Raw genomic sequence first — 20,354 nt, forward strand, 5'->3', positions numbered from 1 at the left:
CTCCGGACGGCATCCAGCGGGCGGGGTGGCGGGGTGGGCGGGCGCGGTTCGGGGTTTGCCAGCGCTTCCCTGAGCGATGCCGCCTCCCCGAGGCCCCCCGGGGGCTCTGCCCTGGGAGCGCGGGGCGTGCCGGCGGCCGGGGAAGGAGCGCCCACCCTGCCCCCGCGGCTTAGGCGAGGAGGGGGGTGCGGGCCTCTTGCCCTCCACACCCTCAGAGCTGCCAAGCCAGGTCTGTGCGGCTTCTGGGGAGCTCGCTGCTTGGCAGTGGGGGTTTCCTATCAGTTGCAACGTCTGGTGGGTGTAGTTACTTCAGCCCCTTTTCTCCGCTCGGGAGGGTGCAGCCCTGAGTCTGAAGGAACGGACCTTGTGCCTGGCATTTCTTTTTTCCTTGGACTCAGATCTTGAAAAAGAAGGAAGATCCAATTTTCCTATTACTGAAAGAAGGGAACCTATTGACATGCCAGGAAGTAATACCTGGTGGTGGTGGTGGTGGTGGTGGTGGTGGTTTTAAGCTTAAACAAAACAGGGCTTTCCATGTGTTGTTGCTCGTGAGAGATCCGGGGCCAGAGGTGACAGTTACTGGGCGATAACTTCAAAGGGTTTTGCAGCAAATGAGACCCGTCTAATTGGGAAGGGACCGTTTATCGGTGGTCCAGGTGCCGTCCCTGGAAACAAGCCGGTGTGCGCTGGTGGACCACCTTTCCGACTGGCTGGGGGGGTCAGTCTGACACTGAGAGGGTAGGTGGATTATAGATGGCTTCTCAGGTGCCTAGAGTCTGCGACTCCAACCGGTTTCTTTTCTCTCCCCCGACTTCTCCCGCCAACACACTCAGCTCTCCCGAGGCACCTAGGACATTTGCTTACGATTCAGGGTTAGAGCACTTTGGCGTCCTGCAACCTTGGTCACTTAATTTGGGGCTGTCCTACACAAGTTTCTCCCCTAATCCGTTTTAGTAGTCCTTTTTCTTATTTTAAAACGGCAACTGGGAAATAACTGTTCGCCTAAGTATTGAATCAGGTTAGCTCATTACTCCACCTTTGACTGGAATATCCAGGAAGTGTTTTGTGGGAGAGCAGGCCAGTGGCTTTCCCCTCATGTTTGTAAGAAAGTATGTGTCTACACTGTTCTCAATTCCCTTTTATTATCTCCTTTGTCTTTCATTTCACCCAAAACTTCTTCACTTTTTGTACATTGCCGACTTGTATAGTGCATGCAATTGAAATTTTTTATTTCACTCCCTCAGTAAATCGTTCCTGATTAATTTTATTCAAAAACTTCTTGAAGAATGTTCCCTACTTCTTGTGGGGATTTGCTTTAGTCCTAGTCTCACTGGGGGCTTTAAAAATAAAACAAAAATTTTTTTTCACAATCTCAAAGTTTGGTTTCTCTGGCCCAGTACTTTGCTGTCAAAAGTGCTGCTTTCCCCTCCCCCCACACTTTCTTAGAGCCTTGGGAAATCAGATCTTTAGATAAATGACTTAAACTGTCTAAACTCACTGATGATACTCAAGTGAAGATTGTTCCTTTCAAAGTACTACCTAGGACACCACCTTTTGAAATAAGGTAGAACAGGAAATATTAATCAGAAAGTATCTTTAAAATGATTGATTCCCTTAATAGGCTACTTATTCTGCACCTGTAATATATACTTGAGAGAGTGCAAGGATGAGAGCAGACATGCCCTTAGGGAGTTCAGTCTGAATGACTCTGTAGCTTCATAAACATAATTCAAGCAAGGGGCAAATCAAATGGTTTTAAAGGATTTTTATTAAGGCCTTTTTTACCTTCTCCCCTTTGAGAGACCTTATTCACTCTTGTAACCTTAACTCTAATCAGCTCATACCATATACATTGCCAGCCTTGACTTTTCTCCATCTGGTCTCACATCGTCAATTGTGTGGATGTGATCCATCACTTCCAACTAAGCACATTCCATCTCCTAAGAAGACTTGGTCATGATTTCCCATTTCTATTAATGATACTATCTTTAACTGATCACTCACTATAAACCCCTTGAATTATCTCAGACTCTTTCCCCTTTCATGCCCCTATATCTAATTAGTTCTTAAGTTTTGTTGGCTCTTTATTCTTAGTGTTTCTCACATCTGTCTGTGCCCATGGTCACACTTTCATTTTGTGCCTGCATTACTACAGTGTTCTCTCGAATATTTTTACTGTCTGTATTGTCTTACCCTCTCAGTTCAAGTTCATTCTCCACATTAAGTTTTTTATAGAACACATTGGATATGCCACATCCCTGCTTCAATTTTTTAGTGGATTTAATATATATATATATATATATATATATATATATATATATAAATATATATAAATATAAATATAAATATATATATATGCTAGTATATATATATAGATATCAGAGAGGAAGGGAGAGGGAGAGAGACAGAAACATCAATGATGAGAGAGAATCATTGATTGGCTGCCTCCTGCACACCCCACACTGGGGACCAAGCCCACAACCTGGGCATATGCCCTGACCAGGAATTGAACTGTAACTTCCTGGTTCATAAGTCAGCACTCAACCACTGAGCCATGTCAGCCGGGCTTTGTTTGGTTTTTATTGCCGAAGGGCTGACATTTCATTTTCAGCTTTGGGTATAAGATTGTTTATCCTTCTATGTGAACTTTCTATGCCATATAAACTGGCTTTCTCAAGTTGAAGTTATCTAGGGTTCTTCTAAACCCTAGTAACTTATTGTCTGCCTGATCGTTTGTACAGATGAATTAATAGCTTTGTATAGATTTATTCATGTGATATACTTTGAGCTTTTGTCATTTTCCAGGCATGGTTGTTGGGTTTGGAAATACAGTGGTGAGCTACACAGATCTGTCGCTGCCCTTTTGGAGATTTTAATCTAATGGGGGAAATAGTTATCAAGTCATCACACACAGTTCTTTGTGAATGGCTTTTAGTGTTATGGATGAAAAATATAGGGCACTGTTACAGCATGTAGTAGGGAAATTGATCTAATGTGGAGGGCAGTGAGGAGAGTTAGGGAGGGTCTCCTTGAAAAAATGACAATGAGCTGAGTTCAAAGATGGGTAAGAACAAACTAGGAAAATAGAAGAACATTCCAGGCAAAGGGAACTGCTTTTGCAGAAGCCCTGTGCCTTTAATAGTTAGTCTATCTTATCTTCTTAGTAAATTAATTTCTTGTTCTTAATCCCAGTACTGTTTCCAGTACTATCTTGCATATACTAGGTACTCAATAAATGTTTGAACTATTTGTTTTGGGGAATTGAACAAACACTTCAGCTCTTTCTAGGCTACACCATGATCACCCATAACGCTCTTTGGTTTTCACTTAGCATTACGTCACCCTTTTCAACAAATTTAAAAATTCTCTCGTTTCGCAAACTTTTGGATGATTTAACATTGCATTTTTAAAACTTTATTTTGAAAATATTATGTATTCACGGTAAGTTGCAAAGATAGTACAGAGAGATTCCTGTGTACAGATTACCCAGTTTCCCCCATTGGTTACATTTAGCCAGGAAATTGATATTGGTATGTGTACAGGTTTTTATCATTTTATCACATGCGCATATTTGTGTAATCACCACCACAGCCAAGATACAGAATTAGTCTTAAAATCACAGAGCTCTTCCCTATGCAACCTCTTTGTAGTCACACCTATCTACTCCCTCTCCCCCACTATCTAACCCCTGGCAACCCCTAGTTTATGTCTATAAGGTTGTCATTTTTTGTAATGTTACGTAAATGGAGTCATACAGTATGTGACCTTTTGAGATTGACTTTGTCACTCAACACAGTACCCTTGAGATCCACCCAAGTTGTTGTGTGTATCAATAGTTTGTTCCTTTTTATTGCTAAGTAGTACTTCTTAGTATGGATATATCATGATTTGTTTAATCATTTACCTGTTAGACCTTTGTAGAGTAAATTTTGATAATTTTTTTTCTTTTGTAATGTAAGTGCCTGACTTAAGCTTTGATTGCTAAGGCATCCATTTCAAAGGTATCCACTTCAAGGATGCCTATCTTCTATCTATATATATAAAAGGCTAATATGCAAAGTGTCCCCTTGGGAGTTCGACCAGGAGTTTGTTCGCTCGCTATGATGTGTGCTGACCATCAGGCGGCGGCGCAGAACGAAGGAAGGCCCTGGCCAGCAGCCAGAAGGCCCTGATCAGCCTTGATCGCTGGCCAGGCCTAGGGACCCTACCCATTCACAAATTTTATGCACTGGGCCTCTAGTTTCCAATAAACATTGTTAGCTGCAGGACTAGATAAAGAGCCAGACCAAGTCCCTCCACTGAGTGCCTTTATTTTAGATATTTTAGTTGATTTCAGTAACCAAACCTTTGAGTCGCTTGTTTTTATTCTTTTCAAGCTTTAAATTCTGGTTTTTGTATTTTAAATTCATGAATAAAGAGTGAGCCAATGAAACCCTAGGCTCACTCCAATAAACCCTAGCCTCAGCTCCAATAAAAGCAGAACCCCAGGCCCATGTGCATGTGTGCTTCCCACCCCCATCTCATGATCTTGCAAGTAATGAACCCTTATTTAGTTTTCTGATGGTTATTGCTGAAGGGCATCTTGCAACCATAATAAAACATAACTTTTGGTATCCCTGAGATAAATGTCCAAGAGTGCAATTGCTACATTGTATGATTTAGTTCTTAAGGAAACCAACCAACTTTTTTAGAGTGGCTCTACCATTTTATATTCCCACCCATAATGTCTGAGAGATCCAGTTTCTCTGCACCCTCATAAGCATTTGATATTGTCATTATTTTTAAAAAATATGTTTTTATTGATTTTAGAGAGAGGAAGGGAGAGGGATAGAAACATTGATCAGCTGCCTCCTGTATACCCACTACTGGGGATTGAGCTCACAACCCAGGTTCGAGCCTCATCTTCTAGGTGCCTGGGTGGAAGCTCAACCAACTGAGCCATCTGGCTAGCTCTTTTAATAGATGTGTAGTGATATCTTATTATGGCCTTAATTTACATTTCCATAATGATTAGTAGTGTAAACAATATCTTCATTATTTATTTAATAAAATCCATATTTTATTAAAATATGAATTAAATATTTCATTGAAATATTTCTTCATGTCCCTTGCCCACTTTCTAATTGGACTGTTTTTTGCCTGTTGAGTTTTGAAATTTCTCCATATATTCTAGGTACGAGTCCTTTGTCAGGTGCTTTGCAAATATTTTCTCCCAGCCTGTTACTTACCTTTTTATCCTCTTAACCATAGGTTAAAAATGAATTTTTATCTCAACCTCACATGTCATACAAAAAGTAAAATGGGTCATAGATTTAATTGTAAAACAAAATAAAACTTTTAGGGAAAATAAAACAGGAGAAAATCTGCAAAACCTTGGGCTTGGTGAAGAATTAGACATAATACCAAAGGCATGATCTATTCTTTTTTCAATTGATAACTGGACTTAAAATGAAAATGTATGCTTTTGAAAGACCCTGTTAAGAAGATGATTGTATTTTATTTTGATTACTTTGTAATTGAGAGAGGCAAGGTAATGAAATGCTTTTGAAACGCAATGTAGGCTAATATGGACAGCTGAGGCACTTATTAATTAAGCCTTCTTTACTATTACCCTTTTTGACAAGCAGCTTTTAGAACTGTATAGTGTATTCCAACTCTGGATATTCCTTAATTTTGTTCTGTTCTTGAGGACTGTAAGTATTTTTTTCGACTCAAGCTGCATATTGATTTTTCTCTTTACATGGACAACTGACAATAGTTGAGTTTTATTGCTAAGTAGTACTTAGCAATAAGTACTACTCTGTACTTAGAAGAGTTTTCTGTGAAGTTTTTTTTTTTTTTTTAACATTTTATTGATTTTTTACAGAGCATTAGAAACATTGATCAGCTGCCTCCTGCACACCCCCTACTGGGGATGTGCCCGCAACCAAGGTACATGCCCTTGACCGGAATCGAACCTGGGACCTTTCAGTCTGCAGGCCGACGCTCTATCCACTGAGCCAAACCGGTTAGGGCTTCTGTGAAGTTTTAAGCCAACTATGCTATAAGCACAAATTTGGCCTAACCCTAACCCTAACCCTAACCCTATGATATAGAAACATCAGTGATGAGAGAGAATCATCGATCACTGCCTTCTGCACGCCCCACACCCAGGATCGAGCCCGCTACCCAGGCATGTGCCCCAACCGGGAATTGCACTGTGACCTCCCTGTTCATAGGCTGATGCTCAATCACTGAGCCACCGCGGCCTGGCCATCTATTCATTTTTATTAATACATGCAAAGTAAAATCTGGTCAGCATATTTTAAAGTCTGCCATTAGTTTATTCTACAAAGCACCAAAAAAGCAAGGGTATATATGTCTGGATGTGGTCCTAAAATAAATTAATTAGCATGAACTTCCTAATCTTTACCGGCAATGTGTGAAGAATGAAAGATGCTCATTGTGTTTCCAGACATCTTGCTGTCTGTTTAAGGAAAGAATGCCACCTGAATTTAGACAATAAGTGCTCAAGAAGTCTTTTAAATTTTACCAAGAATTAGAATCATCTTTGTGTTGGATCCCTATTATTTCACTTGGAGATCTAGCCTTCCTATTCTCTTCATTCTCAATAATTTTTAAAAAATATATTTTTATTGATTTCAGAGAAGAAGGGAGAGGGAGAGAGAGCTAGAAACATCAATGATGAGAGAGAATCATTGAAAGGCTGACTTCTGCACTCCCCCTACTGGGGATCGAGCCCGCAACCCAGGCATATGCCCTTGACCGGGATCGAACCCGAAACCCTTTAGTCCACAGGCCGATGCTCTATCCACTCAGCCAAACTGGCTAGGACTCATAAAGAATTTTAAAATAGTGCTAGAGACCATGAATTTCAGTGATTTTGAGTTATCTTTTTTATTTCTGATTTGGCAGTTGTTTTGCAGTGCCATCTGTCATGTTGGGTTTTGGGTAAAGATATGGAATTCAACTTTCTGTAAGTTGAAGAATAGCTGCCTTCACTGGACAGTTTTACTATGATCCTTGGGACCACTTACATAGGAATGAAAGGTATTTCAAACTAAGAGCTGTTTTGCAGAAACAGCCCCCACTTGTCTCTTTGATAAAGGAAAACTGTTTTGATTCTGTTCCGTAAAATCAGAAGAATAAAGAGTTAGCTTTATTCTGTGGTATATTCATAATACAGTTATTGGGAGAGGTGGATGCTGAGACTGGCATGCTTTCTGTTAAAAATGAAAAGTTGGGAGAGTTTCTAACCCCTGGGAAGAGTCTCTCACCTTAGGATCAGTTAATATTTGGAGGTCTTTACCACCTGGGAAATGATTACAGAGCACATGATTCTTTTGTTTTAAGAATATGTTAGGCTTTCAAAAAGCTGTCAGTGGTGACTGATTGGATAAGGGAATGAGGAAAAGGATAGAGTCATGATCACGATTAAGCGTGATTTGCAGGATTTTTACCTTTAAACTAGGTTGTATCATATACTGAGATGTTGAGGATTAGGAGAGGAATGTGTTAAGGTAGAAGGAGGAAAAATGAGTTTTATTTTGGCTGAGTTTAAAGTATTTTCTGGACATCCATTTAGAGTTGCCAGTAGGCAGTTGGATATTCTGGAATATTTCCAAAACCACCAAGCAATTGTCCAATTCTCTGTGGACACCAGCTGTGTGTTCTACAATTTAACTCAGTTCTGAATGATCTACATGCAGATCATGTCAGATCCCACAAGTTAAAGGTTCAGTCCTACAGACTCCCACTTCAGACACCAGTTGCAAGTCCAGGTGGTTCTTCTGTACCTCTGACTGACCAGCTATAAATCAGGTTCCCATAAGTCCCTCCTTGGATTCGATCATTTGTTGGAACAGTTCATAAAGCTCCAGAAAACAATTACTTATGTGTAGTAGTTTATTATAAAGGATACAAATGAACAGCCAGATGAAGAGGTACATAGGGCAAGATCTGGAAAGGTCCCAGGTACAGGAATTTCTGTCCCTGTAAAACTGGGTTCTGCCACCCTCCTGGCATGTGGATGCTTTCAGCAATCTGGAAGCTCATCAAATTTTATTCAAGAAAATTTTATAGAGCTTGAACCTCCAGTCCCTTATTCTTCCCCTTCCCAGAGGTTGGTGGGTGGGATTGAAAGTTCTAACCCTCTTGCCCTAGACGGTTTGGCTGAGTGGATAGAGCGTCGGCCTGCGGACTAAAGGGTCCCAGGTTTAATTCCGGCCAAGAGCACATGCCCGGGTTGCGGGCTTGATCTCTCCCCTCCTCCCCCTTCCTCCCCCCCCCAGTAGGGGACGTACAGGAGGCAGCCAATCAATCAATGATTCTTTCTCATCATTGATGTTTCTATCTATCTCTCTCCCTTCCTCTCTGAAATCAATAAAAAATATATATTAAAAAAATTCAAACCCTCTAATCACTTGCTCTTTCTGGTAATAAGTCCCATCCTGAGGCTTTCTAGGGGCCTCAGCTTAACCCTTTGCACTCCGAACCATTCTGGACATTGGCTACCAGCTACTCGACGCTACTTTGCGGCGGAAACGTGCATTTACAGACCCTCGTATTATTTAGTATAATTTTGGAACCAAGTAACGTATTATAATGATATTGGACTTATATGAATTGGGTGACATCGAGGAATGTATATTTGCAAAAAAACCAATATTTTATTGTTTATAATTTTGTACAGTATGATAAGTTTTGTAACACTCCCCAATATGCATTGCAGGCTGATTAGTGCATGTTTGACAGTAATAAGTGGTTTGACGCCTGCCACCAGGTGTTTTCCTGTTAGAACACACAATGCAGTCCCGTTTTCTTTGTCCCACATCGGGAATATGTAGTTTATTGTTTAATCCGACACAAAACCCGCTGACATTTCTTGTATATATCTTAGTAATTTTACGATATTTTGATTTAATTTCTTGTGCCATTTCAAGATAAAACTTCAGGGAAACATGCATGTCTCAAAAAGTTGCGTTGAAATAACTCAATTCCCCGTAATCACTAATAAACTGCAATGTCCTGAGAGGGGACATCCGAGTGATATGCTAGAATTCCGATGTCCCCTGAGAGGGGACAGCGGAGTGCAAAGGGTTAATCATTAGCATTAATCACTCGTGTGCTCAAAAGGGGCTACTTATGAATAACCAAAGACATTCATATTAGTCAGGAAATTCCAGTCGTTTTATGAGCTCTGTGTCAGGAACTGGGACAAAGACCCAATATATTTATTACACCACAGATACAAAGGGGATCGTTATTTGGGAATCATCAGCATATTTATCAGTGGTTCTTAACCTTTTAAGGATAATAGTCTTAACACCCTCTTTCCCAGAAATATATGCATATGCCTAAAGAATCACATAATTTCTAAGTAAGGATTCCCTGAAACCCACACATCAATCTTGAGTTAACAGTTCCTATTCTTTACACATCCCAAAGTCAACCACAAAAACATAGCAAAATTTTAAAGTCATTTAAAATCATTTCGAGATGGTAAGAATTATAACAATATGGTTTAAAACTCATGTAATGTATCATGTGGGATGCTTGGCTCTGAAGAACCATAATCTGTTGCCCAGAGTACGTCAGTGATCTTCCATGGGATGCGCTATATCTACAGAAAGGTCTTTGTGTAGTAGATGTATAGCAGGCCTGGGAGGCAGAGCTAGGTTAGTGCAGATCCAAGCTAGGAGAAAGTAAGGCACTTGTGGGTCTGGGCACAGGCAGAGAGGACTAGATGGAGATCACAAGTGGCTCATGATTGTCTTAGGCCACAGCAGCTCCTGATGGTATTATAATAGGAAAGCTAATGTACCAATTGCTGGGAGTGGTGGGCTGACTCTGAGTCCAGCACCATGGATAGCTCCAAGCCAAGTATGTTTACTGCTTCTAAAAATCTGAAGCAAATAAGGCCTTTTAAAATCTGGAGACAGCGAGCCTGTCTGGACAATACTACTGAGGTATACCATGAAAGATGGTACCCAAGATCTCTTAAATCATTACATGATTGCAATCTTGAATAATTTAAACTATTCTTTTTTTCTTAAAACATATTTTATTGATTTTTTTTTACAGAGAGGAAGGGAAAGGGATAGAGAGTTAGAAACAACGTTGAGAGAGAAACATCGACCAGCTGCCTCCTGCATACTCCCTACTGGGGATGTGCCCGCAACCAAGGTACATGCCCTTGACCGGAATCGAACCTGGGACTTTTCAGTCCACAGGCCGATGCTCTATCCACTGAGCCAAACCTGTTAGGGCAATTTAAACTATTCTTATGGTCCAGGACAACACCACACCCATGTCTGAATAGCCTCACTGTCATTCAGGATTGGGAAGTAGGCATTTGAATGCATCCTAGTGGATTTTCTGAGGTAGCTTATCATCTTTGGAGACATTTCAATGAACCCCAGCCAACCCAGAGAATATCTCAATCTTTGTAACACTCCTCACAAACATTGTCACTCTTAAGCCCCAGAGATGGTTCTTGCTCTCTTTGACATCCAGATTATGATGTTTTGTACCATACATCCTTACTTAGTTTATTTACTCTATCTGGAGTGATGCCTCCTTGGCCCTTGGTCTTCAAACATTTCTGTCTACATTGAAGAGTGAACAAATAGAATTTAATGGTGAGAGGGAGCTTTAGCAGTTATCTAAATACATATAGTTCTTTGTGATTTGTACCATACTTTAAAAGGATGAACCACTGCAGCACCTGAAAGAAGCATGAATATAAATTGCTTTCAGTTCTTGTGATCACCAAAGCACGTTTATAATTGTCAATATTATGCCAGGACTATATTAATATTATTACTTTAAACACTCATTACAGAAAAAATAAAGGCTACTCTTCATATCCCTTTTAATCTAATTGTGCCTAGTTTTTCTATTATGAAAAAAACTAGAGGCTGGTGCATGAATTCGTGCACAGGGAGATGGTCCAGCCAACCCCGCCCCAATGGGGGCTGATAGAGCAGGGCCAGTGAGGGGGAGGGACCACAGGTGGTTGGCTGGCCAGCCCCACCCTTGATCAGGGTAGGGGGACCGATGGGGCCGGGCCGGTGAGGGGGAGGGGCCACGGGAGTTTGACTGGCCGACCCTGTCCCTGATCCAGCCGGGGGGAGGAGGGGCCACCCCCCAATCAGGCTGGTTGGCCAGCCGCAGTGCACGTCATAGCTACTGGTCGTTCCAGTTGTTCTGGTGTTCTAGTTGCTTGGCTTTTATATATATAGATTTCTTTTTTTGTGACTGTAAAATTATGGAATCTTTGCCTGGAAGAAACCTGCAGATTATCTCTAGTTCATTCTTGTATTTCTTTTTCAACAGGGAAAACAGAACCCGAGAGGTTGACTTGCCTGCTGTCCTATTAAAGTGTCAGTCACATTTCCAAACACCTAAATTAAAAAAAAAAAAATGTGTGCACAGCCTTACATTTGAGAATTTTATTTTCAAACTTTATGAGCACTAATTTATTTACTATTTATTTTAAAACATGTTCTCTTAACATATAAAGGATTTTCAGTCTTAATTATTTATTGCTTTTTACCCAAGAAGATTAAGTTTAAAATTATATATTTAAGAATTTTCATGATTGTGTTTGTGAAATTAAAGCAGATTATACTCCAGGCATCTTGGTTGTCATAGGTATATTACATTCTATACTGATAGGACCCAGCCAGCTGTGAGGTGCCATTTTATAAACTTTCCAAAGTTGCTAGAGGCTGCAGAAAAGCAGGCTTTTGATTAATCTGACGGAGGAAGGGTGCTGTGAACCTATAGAAACACCAAAGAATGAATGCATGATTTAAAAAAATTAAGGATAAAAATAGTTGCAAAAATACTATATGATTGGTCTGAAAAAATTGAATGAAAATCCTAATGGGGTCAGAAGTTTACCAGAATACAAGAAGAAAAAGAAAATAAAAAACCACCAAAATCTTGGGTTTTAACTAGTACTTGCATTTTGTTCTAATTTTTCCTCCTTTTGGAGGCCAGTGGGAATTTTGGAGTATAGTGGAAGGCCATGATAGCTGTCTGAAAGGAAAAGGTCTTTCTCTGTTGGTGATATTAGCCTGTTTGTATTGTTCCAGAGGGATGCAGATATTTTCCCTCAAAATCGGGAAGGAATTGTGTAGTGATTACTTTTGCTTAAAAGTGAAATAAGCCTCTGGCAGAGAAATATTACATATCACCAGAACTCTTCAAAGCAACAGTAGGTAGCAGTATTTAGGAATTTGTGAGTTGAACTATCTCACCAGAACCAAAGAGAACATATGATTAGAAATTAAGGCACAATTTAAGAAAATGCTGATATCAAAGTATTGATTTCTGATATGCTGGATTGTGGCAACCCTAAGCTCTATATAGCCAAATACAAACACATCAAGTGTCCCTGGGCTTTAAAATGAATAATTGTGAATTGGCATCTCAGAAAACTTTCAAAGGAAGCATTTGGGACTGAGAGTTTTAGAGACATTAGAAAATCAAATTTTGGGGATGGGGAAGGGTTTCTGGAGCTCCCAGTTACTGGAACATTAGCTATTTTAGTTAGTGGTTCCCAACTGTACCAGTCTTAACACCCTCTTCTTAAAACATATTCTGTAGTACCAGCTAGTTTTTCCTGAAGTGAAACTCATAGGTAAGTTAACTATCCTCACATTGTAACTTTTTAAGAATTTACATAGTGCCCCAGTTGTATTAAGTAAGAAAAAGCAGGAAACTAATATATACCATTTAAGTAAATACTCAGTTACTACTAGTCTATAAATTATGGTTACACTTATCGTGTGTTTCAAGTTACATTTGTAACTTTCTTACATATCTGCTTCTTTTCTGTGCTGTGAACGCCTTGAGAGTAAGGGACTCGATATCTTATCTCTCTATTACCAGGACCTAACATAACACCTGGTAAATTAAAGATATTTAATTTACATGTTCAATTTCAGCCTGAAATAGGTTTTAAACTGAATTTTAGAGTTCAAACATCCTGTTTTTTTGGTTGTATTTCTTTCATCTCTCCCTCAACCAAGATTTTCCCTAACAAACCTGAATGAACAAACATTATGAACACTTTTCTCTTGAAGTTCCTAGTAGTTTGTGGAATAATTGACATATTAAATTTTGATTGGCAGTTGCTAGTTTAAACTTTCATTTCTTAGGGGTCACAGTTCCAGTTCCCCCTTAAAAAGTGTATTATAATATTTTAATTTCTAAATAGCATATGAATTAAATGAGAAAATAGATAGGATAATGCTTTGTAAACTGTAACATACTAAACAAGTGTCAGGTATTATAAAAATATTTATCTTTTTTTTTCCACCCGAGGATTTTTTTTAAATTGATTTGAGAGAGAGAAAAAGGGGGTGGGAGGAGAGAGAGAGCGGGGAGGAGAGGGGAGAGGAGGGGAGGAGAGGAAAGATGTGAAAAACATCGATCAGTTGCCTCCTATACCTGACCAGGTATTGAACCTGCAACCTAGGTATATGCCCGGACTGTGAATTGAACATGCAACCATTTGGTGTATGGGAAAATGCTCCAACCAACCAAGCCACCCAACCAGGGCAATTCCCTGTGAATTATTCATGAACATTGTTTCCGAAGTTCTCCCCTACCCCATTGCATCATCAATTTTTCTTCTCTATTAAAAAAAAATATGTTTCCATCAATGAATAAGCATGCTCTAATTTATTTCATCTTTAAAAAAAAAAAAAAAGCTCCTGACTCCATTTTTTTTTTCTAACCACTCTTCTATTTTCTCACTTCCCTTTATTAATGAAACTCCTTGAAAGAGCTGTCTATATGTACTTTTTCTAATTCCTTTTTCCCATTCTCTCTTAAACCCTCTCAAAGCAGGCTTTGGCCCCACCACTGTGCCCATACTGTTATTGTCAAGATCACTCATGGCCTCCTTGTTCTTAAATCCAGTGGTTAGATCATAGTTATCATCTTATGCTACACATCAGTAATGTTTGGCCTTTGTAATCACTCCCTCCTTGAAACATTCTCTCATTTGGCTTGGATTTCTTTCCACCACTGGTTCAGGTGCTCTAGAGTTCAGTCTTCAGGTGTTGCTTTATCTATGATCAGTCCCTTATTGAACTCATCCCATTTATATGCTGAAAACTCCCTGATTTTGTATCTCCAGCCCACAGCTCTCTTCTAAACTCTAGACTTATCTATCCAACTACCAAATTGACATTCTTCTCACTTGCATGTCTGATAAAATTCTCAATCTTAACATGTCCCAAACTGAACTTTTGATCTTCTCACCCACAATCTTCCTCATCTCAGTAACTAGCAACTCAGTCTTTCTAGGTGCTCAGGGAAGAACCTTAGTGTTATTCTTGGCTTCTCTCTTCCTTTACATTCCACCTCTAGTCTGACAGCATATCCAATTTGACTCATTTCAACTTTAACATTAATCAGGAATCTACCTCCAAAACTCTTGCCCTAGTCCAGGATAGTATTATTTCTCTGAAATAATAGCATTCCTGATTATTGAAATAGACTCCCGCCTATTTTCCCTGCTTTTTGTCTTATAACTCCCTCCACACATTTCTAAAACTACAACCAGAGAGATCCTTTTAAAACAAGTTCAGACCATGTCTCTATTTTTCCCAAAACTCTAATTGCTTTCCTACACCATAAAAATTAAATTCCTTATAATGACCAACAAAGCTCTATTCCAGTGTTGTGCAGTAGAAAAACAATGCAAGCCACACACATAATTTTAAATTTTCTAGTAGCCATGCTGAAGAGTAAAAAGAAAAATGTACAAAATTAATTTTAATATATCTTATTTAAACCAATATAGCAAAATAGTACTTCAACATGTAATCAATGTAAGGAATTACTGGTGAAATTATTTTGCTTTTTTATAGCAAGTCTTCAAAACCTGGTGTGTATTTTACACAATTTGGATATTAAACGTTGATTGGAAATACTTGTTTGGTATTTAGGTTTCATAAAATTTATACTTGAAAAAGTAGATTTGCATACCCAAGTAGTTCTAAACACTTTTAAATGTTTTCTAATAACTGAATCCAGTGTTGGATTTGTGTGTGTTTGTTTTTTAGAACAATACACACCTTGTATACATGAGCTAAGATAGGAGGAAAGAAGATATGTTTGCCTTCCTGGGCCTTGATTTGCCTCAGCTAGAACTCCAGCTCCTTGCTCGCTAGCACATAGCCATCTGCTCGGCCACGTTGGCCTGGTCTTGAATCTAAGCATGCAGGAAGCAAGCTCGCCTGCTGGAGCTGCTCCTTGAGAAGACTGCTGATTTGGCATTCTCTTTCCTTTCATCATATTTTATCTGAATTTTCTTTGATCGTTTTTTGTTTAAAGTCTCTTCCTCCTCGGGAGTCAGCTTGGCCCCCTTCTTGCAGCCCAGAGTCAGTATGGTGTGCTGTCAGTGAGTGCAATGCCGTTCTTCACTAGGGGCTTGCTGTGGACCAGTTGGTTGTTGATGCACTGTAGACACATCAGTATCTTTGTTCTGAGCATACAACACTCCAAGCCCCAGGAGACGTTGCCCACGTCCAGCCTCCACGCACGACAGGTTGTGTCTATGCGGCATGGGCCAATCTTAGTGTTGGCAGCTGGGTGTCCCAGCTCATATTTTTGCTTCTTGTGGTAGGGTTTTCTCTTGCCCCAGTAATGCAGCGCTTATGCCAGTTGTCCCAAGAGATGCCCATGGCTTGGCACCACCCGGAAAGAGCCTGTATTGGTTTTTAAATTTAAATTTTAATTAATTAAAGTTAAAATTTAAGTTCAGTTCCTAGCCATATTTCAAATGCTCAATAGCCATAGGAGGCTAGTGGTGATTATATTGGACAACACACTCTTTACCATCTGGCCCCTCTTCTCTGACCTGTCTCCTACTGCTTTCTCCTTTGCTCATTCTGCTCCAGCTGTAATGGCCTGTTGTTTGAGCACAGCAGACACTTCCCATTTCAGAGCCTTTGCATTTGTTCTTCTCTATGCCTAAAAAGCTTTGCTCCCAGATAGCTGCATGACTTACTCCCCTACCTTCTTCGGGTCTTTGTTCAGATGTTTCCTTCTCTTTTTTCCAAATTATAAGAGGAAGTTTATTTAGAAAGTTACAGAGGCAGTTAAAAGTGAGCCGGAGAAGAAATGGCCCTTGGAGACGGAGAGGGGAAGGAAGGCCCAAATGTCACCTTCTTAGAGAAGCTTTTCCACACCAACCTATTTAATATCTGTACCAATTGCCTTCTCTCAAATTGTTACATTTCCAGGCTGCCTTTTGAAAGAAGAGAAAAGAGGGCTGGGAGGGCAGAGGTGACCTGATCTACAAGGAAAGCAGTGAAATAATAGGAATTGTTCTATACAGACAGACAAATGAATGAATATGTTAGGCAAAAGCACCAAGTAAAATAAAAGTGAATAAGTGACTGTATTGCCTCAACTTACTAATACCTAGGCAGCGCAGAGGATTATTTTTTTGTGTACACGACTGACCTTATAGAGTGTAAGCTTCTTAAATACAAGGTTTTGCCATAGCATTCTCTTCTGCCTTCTTTAGCACCTAGCATAGAACTTAAAACAGAAGCCCATCTGAGCTCTTCAATTATGGTCACCTGTTGATTAGCCTTCTGTGTTTTACATTCTGTGGTCACCTCTCTACCCTCCCTCCTTTTTCAGTGCCAGCTCCTGGTATACTTGCTGGTGATATATGGGTGTTGGCTTCACTTGCACTATTACTGTGATTATGACACTGATTCTTTCTTTGCCCATTCTTGTGCACTCTTACTCATTTCCCAAAACAACAACTCTAAGAAGTCTTCACTGATTCTCCTGGTTTCTTAACTCCCTCAGTGCTACCTTCATGTTTGTATTCAAGTAGGGAATATAAATATGTAAACATGATTACAATAGAATATGCATTGTTGAGGGCAGAGACGGTGCCTTACTAAATGTTTTTTAAATTTTTAATGACTTCCTCAGTGCCTTACATATGGTACCTACTCAGAACAGTAAAGAAAATTGCTACTAATGGACACATGTATGTTGTTTAATATACAGATCTTAAACTCAACTACCTTTTAAAAAACCACATTGAGAGGCAAGAGATGTAGAAGCTGTAGGAGAGTGTGTGGACAGGAGCAGTAAAATCAAAGATAAATTTTTAAAACTAGAGGCCCGGTGCATGGGATTTGTGCACTGGTGGGGGACGTGGCCTGCAGGGATGGGCCTGCTGTGGGAGCGCCACTCATCCCAGTCTGCCGAGTGGCGGTGGACCCACCCTCTGAGCAGCTGCTCCCTGGTCCGGCATCTTCCGTGGAGCTGGAGCACTTGCCTCTCCAGGGGACCCGGTCAGGGCTGGGCCCAGGGACAATAGCTCTGAGAGGTGGTGCAGTAAGCCTCAGTCCCATGGCAGCCACGAACCTGCCTCCCAGCCTCCAGGGTCAGCTCTTCGAGCCCAGTGGCAGCACTGCACGGCCTGCAGGCATCTGGAGGAGGCGGTAGGGAGCGAGGAGGAGGAGCCTGGGTCGAGGAGGCAAGGATCACAGCCCAAGTTCCTGCCCATCAGCCTGGGGTTCGCGGGAGCAGCTGCTCATCATGGTCAGCCGAACAGTGCTCCCACTGTGGTAGCACACTGACCACCAGGGAGCAGCTCCTGCGTTGAGCGTCTGCCCCCTGGTGGTCAGTGTGCATCATAGCGACTGGTCGACCAGTCTTTCTGGTCATCCCGCCATTCGGTCGATGGGCTTTTATTACATAGGATATGTCTTTGTATTTATTTTAGAGGGAGAGGAAAGGAGAAGGAGAGAAAGAGAAACATTGACATGAAAGAGAAACATTGAGTGGCTGCCTCCTGCATGCCCCCCACTAGGATCGAGCCCACAACCCGGGTATGTGCCCTTGACCGGGATCAAACCCTGGACTCTTCAATCCGCAGGCTGCCTCTCTATCCATTGAGCCGAACCATGTAGGGCTGTATGAGTTCTTTGTATATTTTGGGTATTAATGCCATGTTGGAGCTATTGTTTGCAAATATCATCTCCCATCCCATTGGTTGCCCTATTGTTTTGTTGTTGGTCTATTTTGCTGTGCAGAAACATTTTAGTTTGATATGGTCCTACTCAATTATTTTTGCCTTTACTTCCCCTTGCCTTTGGGGTCAAATTCATATGTTCTCTACAACTCAGGTCCATAAGTTTAGTACCTATGTCTTCTTCTGTGGATTGTATTGTTTCAGATCCTATATTTAGATCTTTGATCCATTTCGAATTCATTTTTGTACAAGGGGACAAACTATAATCTGGTTTCATTCTTTTGCATGTGGCTTTCCAATTCTCCCAGCATCATTAATTGAAGAGGCTTTCTTTTCTGCATTGTGTGTTTTTGGCTCCTTTGTTAAAAATTGTTTGCCCAAATACCTGTGCTTTTATTTCTGGGTTCTCAATTCTGTTCCATTGGTCTGTGTGTCTGTTCTTCTGCCAATACCATGTTGTTTTGATTATTGTAACTCTGTAGTATAATTTGAAGTCAGGTAATGTGATATACCTCTGGCTTCATTCTTTATAAATGGAGTACATTTTAAAGTGGGCATTTGAGTTGCCTGTGAGTATATTTTGCTTGCAAGCTCATAATATGAAAATATGCTTTGATTTTTTTATTAACTGTATTGTCAGGCAATTAGAATTTATGTAGTTTTTCTTCAGTTACTTTTGCTGACTCAGAAGCTTAAGCTGGCACTGTGTGTTGGCAATGAACTCTACTGATCTGGGTTCTGGGTAAATTTGAAAAGTATTTCCTCTTCTCTATAATAATTTATTGCTAATGGGTACATGAGTATATTTCAGCAGGCATCAGAAAGAAAAAGCAAGGGACAAAAATGCTTTTTCTCTGGTTCTTAAACTAATAATCAAGAAATGTTCTTTGTTTTAAATAAGGTTAAGTATTGAGAATTAAATGTAAAAAAAATCACTATTATATGTAAGAAATAACATAATAGAGCAAGCCCCATGATACAAATAAAGGGAGGTAAGTGTCTCCTCTTGCTCTTTATGTGCTCACTCTCCCCCTTATATCCAGCTTTAGCCATTTCAGCTTATCTAACTGTCTCGGACCTGAACAATCACTCTAATTCCTAATTATTTTCCCCTCACAGAAAGTGACAACTCCTTTGTTTTAGTTTATATTTTTGCATATGTCTGCATTCTAGCAGTGCAGCTACTGTACAGCAATCTGAGGCACTTTCTCTTGCACCTAGACTACCCCTCGAAGACCATCGATGAAGTCCCTACCCCTTTTCCTTTCTGAGAGCCAGGTTTTCTTTCCCTTTAGTGGGCACTAAACAGAAGCAATGTTCCTTTCTCTTTTTCATACATAGGTGACATCCAACAGCTAGTTAAGAAACTTAACTGCTTCTTAATGCCCAGTACTTCCGTTGGCAAAACTTGCAGGGCTTAGCGCAAAGGTCCTACTGTCTAGTTATGTTTTCAGTGAGAACCAGCTATCTTCTTCCTCATCTTTTTATTTATCTTGTCACAACTTTTCTCAGAATGATTTAATATAATAAGCATTTTGTAGACATTCTAGTGTACTTACCTTAAGTTAGATTATATAGCTATTTGATGTTGTGGGTGATGCTGTGAATTTGTGATTTGCATGGCTTCAGATGTCATAATTTTTCCCCCACTTTCTAGGAAGTAACAGCTAGCAGTCGCCACTATGTTGACAGGCTATTTGACCCTGATCCCCAGAAAGTTCTACAAGGTGTCATGTAAGTAGTATGTATTTAAGAGTCTATCAAGTCTTGTTTGTTTTCATGTTTGAATCTGCCAAATAAATATTATAATTCTGAAAATGCAGGAAATTTTTTCTGCCATATTGGAAAGTCCCCTTAACAGTCATGACTTTAATATTGTACTGTTAAAGAATTGTCTGTTGTATAGTTAACTGACATGGCTAGCTTCATTTTTTTATAGGATACTTGTTTTACATTTAAAAAAATGTTGCTTTGGAGAATGCTTTTGTGACTTTAATCTCCAGCAAAAGCAAGAGAATAAAATTGATGATCTTTTATAATTGAAAAGGGTTAGGAGAAGAGCTCAGAGGATTTTCTGTTTGTTTTGATTTTGGTTAACTCAACTGTCTCTAAGGTTCTAATACACTAATGATGTCTTAAAAATCAGAATTTAGAAAGCAGTCATTAGAAATTTAAATAAACTCTTGATAACATAAATGCCCTTCTTTTATCTAAAATTCCATGTTTAATGAGAGGAAGTATTTTTTTTTATTTCTTAAAGTATTACAAAGAGTATTACACATGTCTCCTTTTTTTTCCCCCTTGACATTCCCCCGGCTTCCCCCAC

The 20,354-nt window shown here is 39.9% G+C and overlaps 1 protein-coding gene across 3 annotated transcripts in view; it reads left to right on the forward strand.

The window, feature by feature from the left end:
* Nucleotides 1-20,354, forward strand: part of ARMC8 (armadillo repeat containing 8) — a 76,336-nt gene that overhangs the window by 496 nt on the left and 55,486 nt on the right. For 2 of the 3 annotated variants that reach the window (XM_023749578.1, XM_006083746.3), the window contains exon 2: nt 19,686-19,762. The exons of the other annotated variant lie outside the window; for it this stretch is intronic. In XM_023749578.1, coding sequence (XP_023605346.1) covers nt 19,686-19,762 — 77 coding nt within the window. The remainder of the gene's footprint in view (nt 1-19,685; nt 19,763-20,354) is intronic. 3 annotated transcript variants of the gene reach the window in all.

Source organism: Myotis lucifugus, unplaced genomic scaffold, assembly GCF_000147115.1.
Source record: "Myotis lucifugus unplaced genomic scaffold, Myoluc2.0 scaffold_8, whole genome shotgun sequence".
In the NCBI taxonomy this organism is placed as follows: Eukaryota; Metazoa; Chordata; class Mammalia; order Chiroptera; family Vespertilionidae; genus Myotis; species Myotis lucifugus.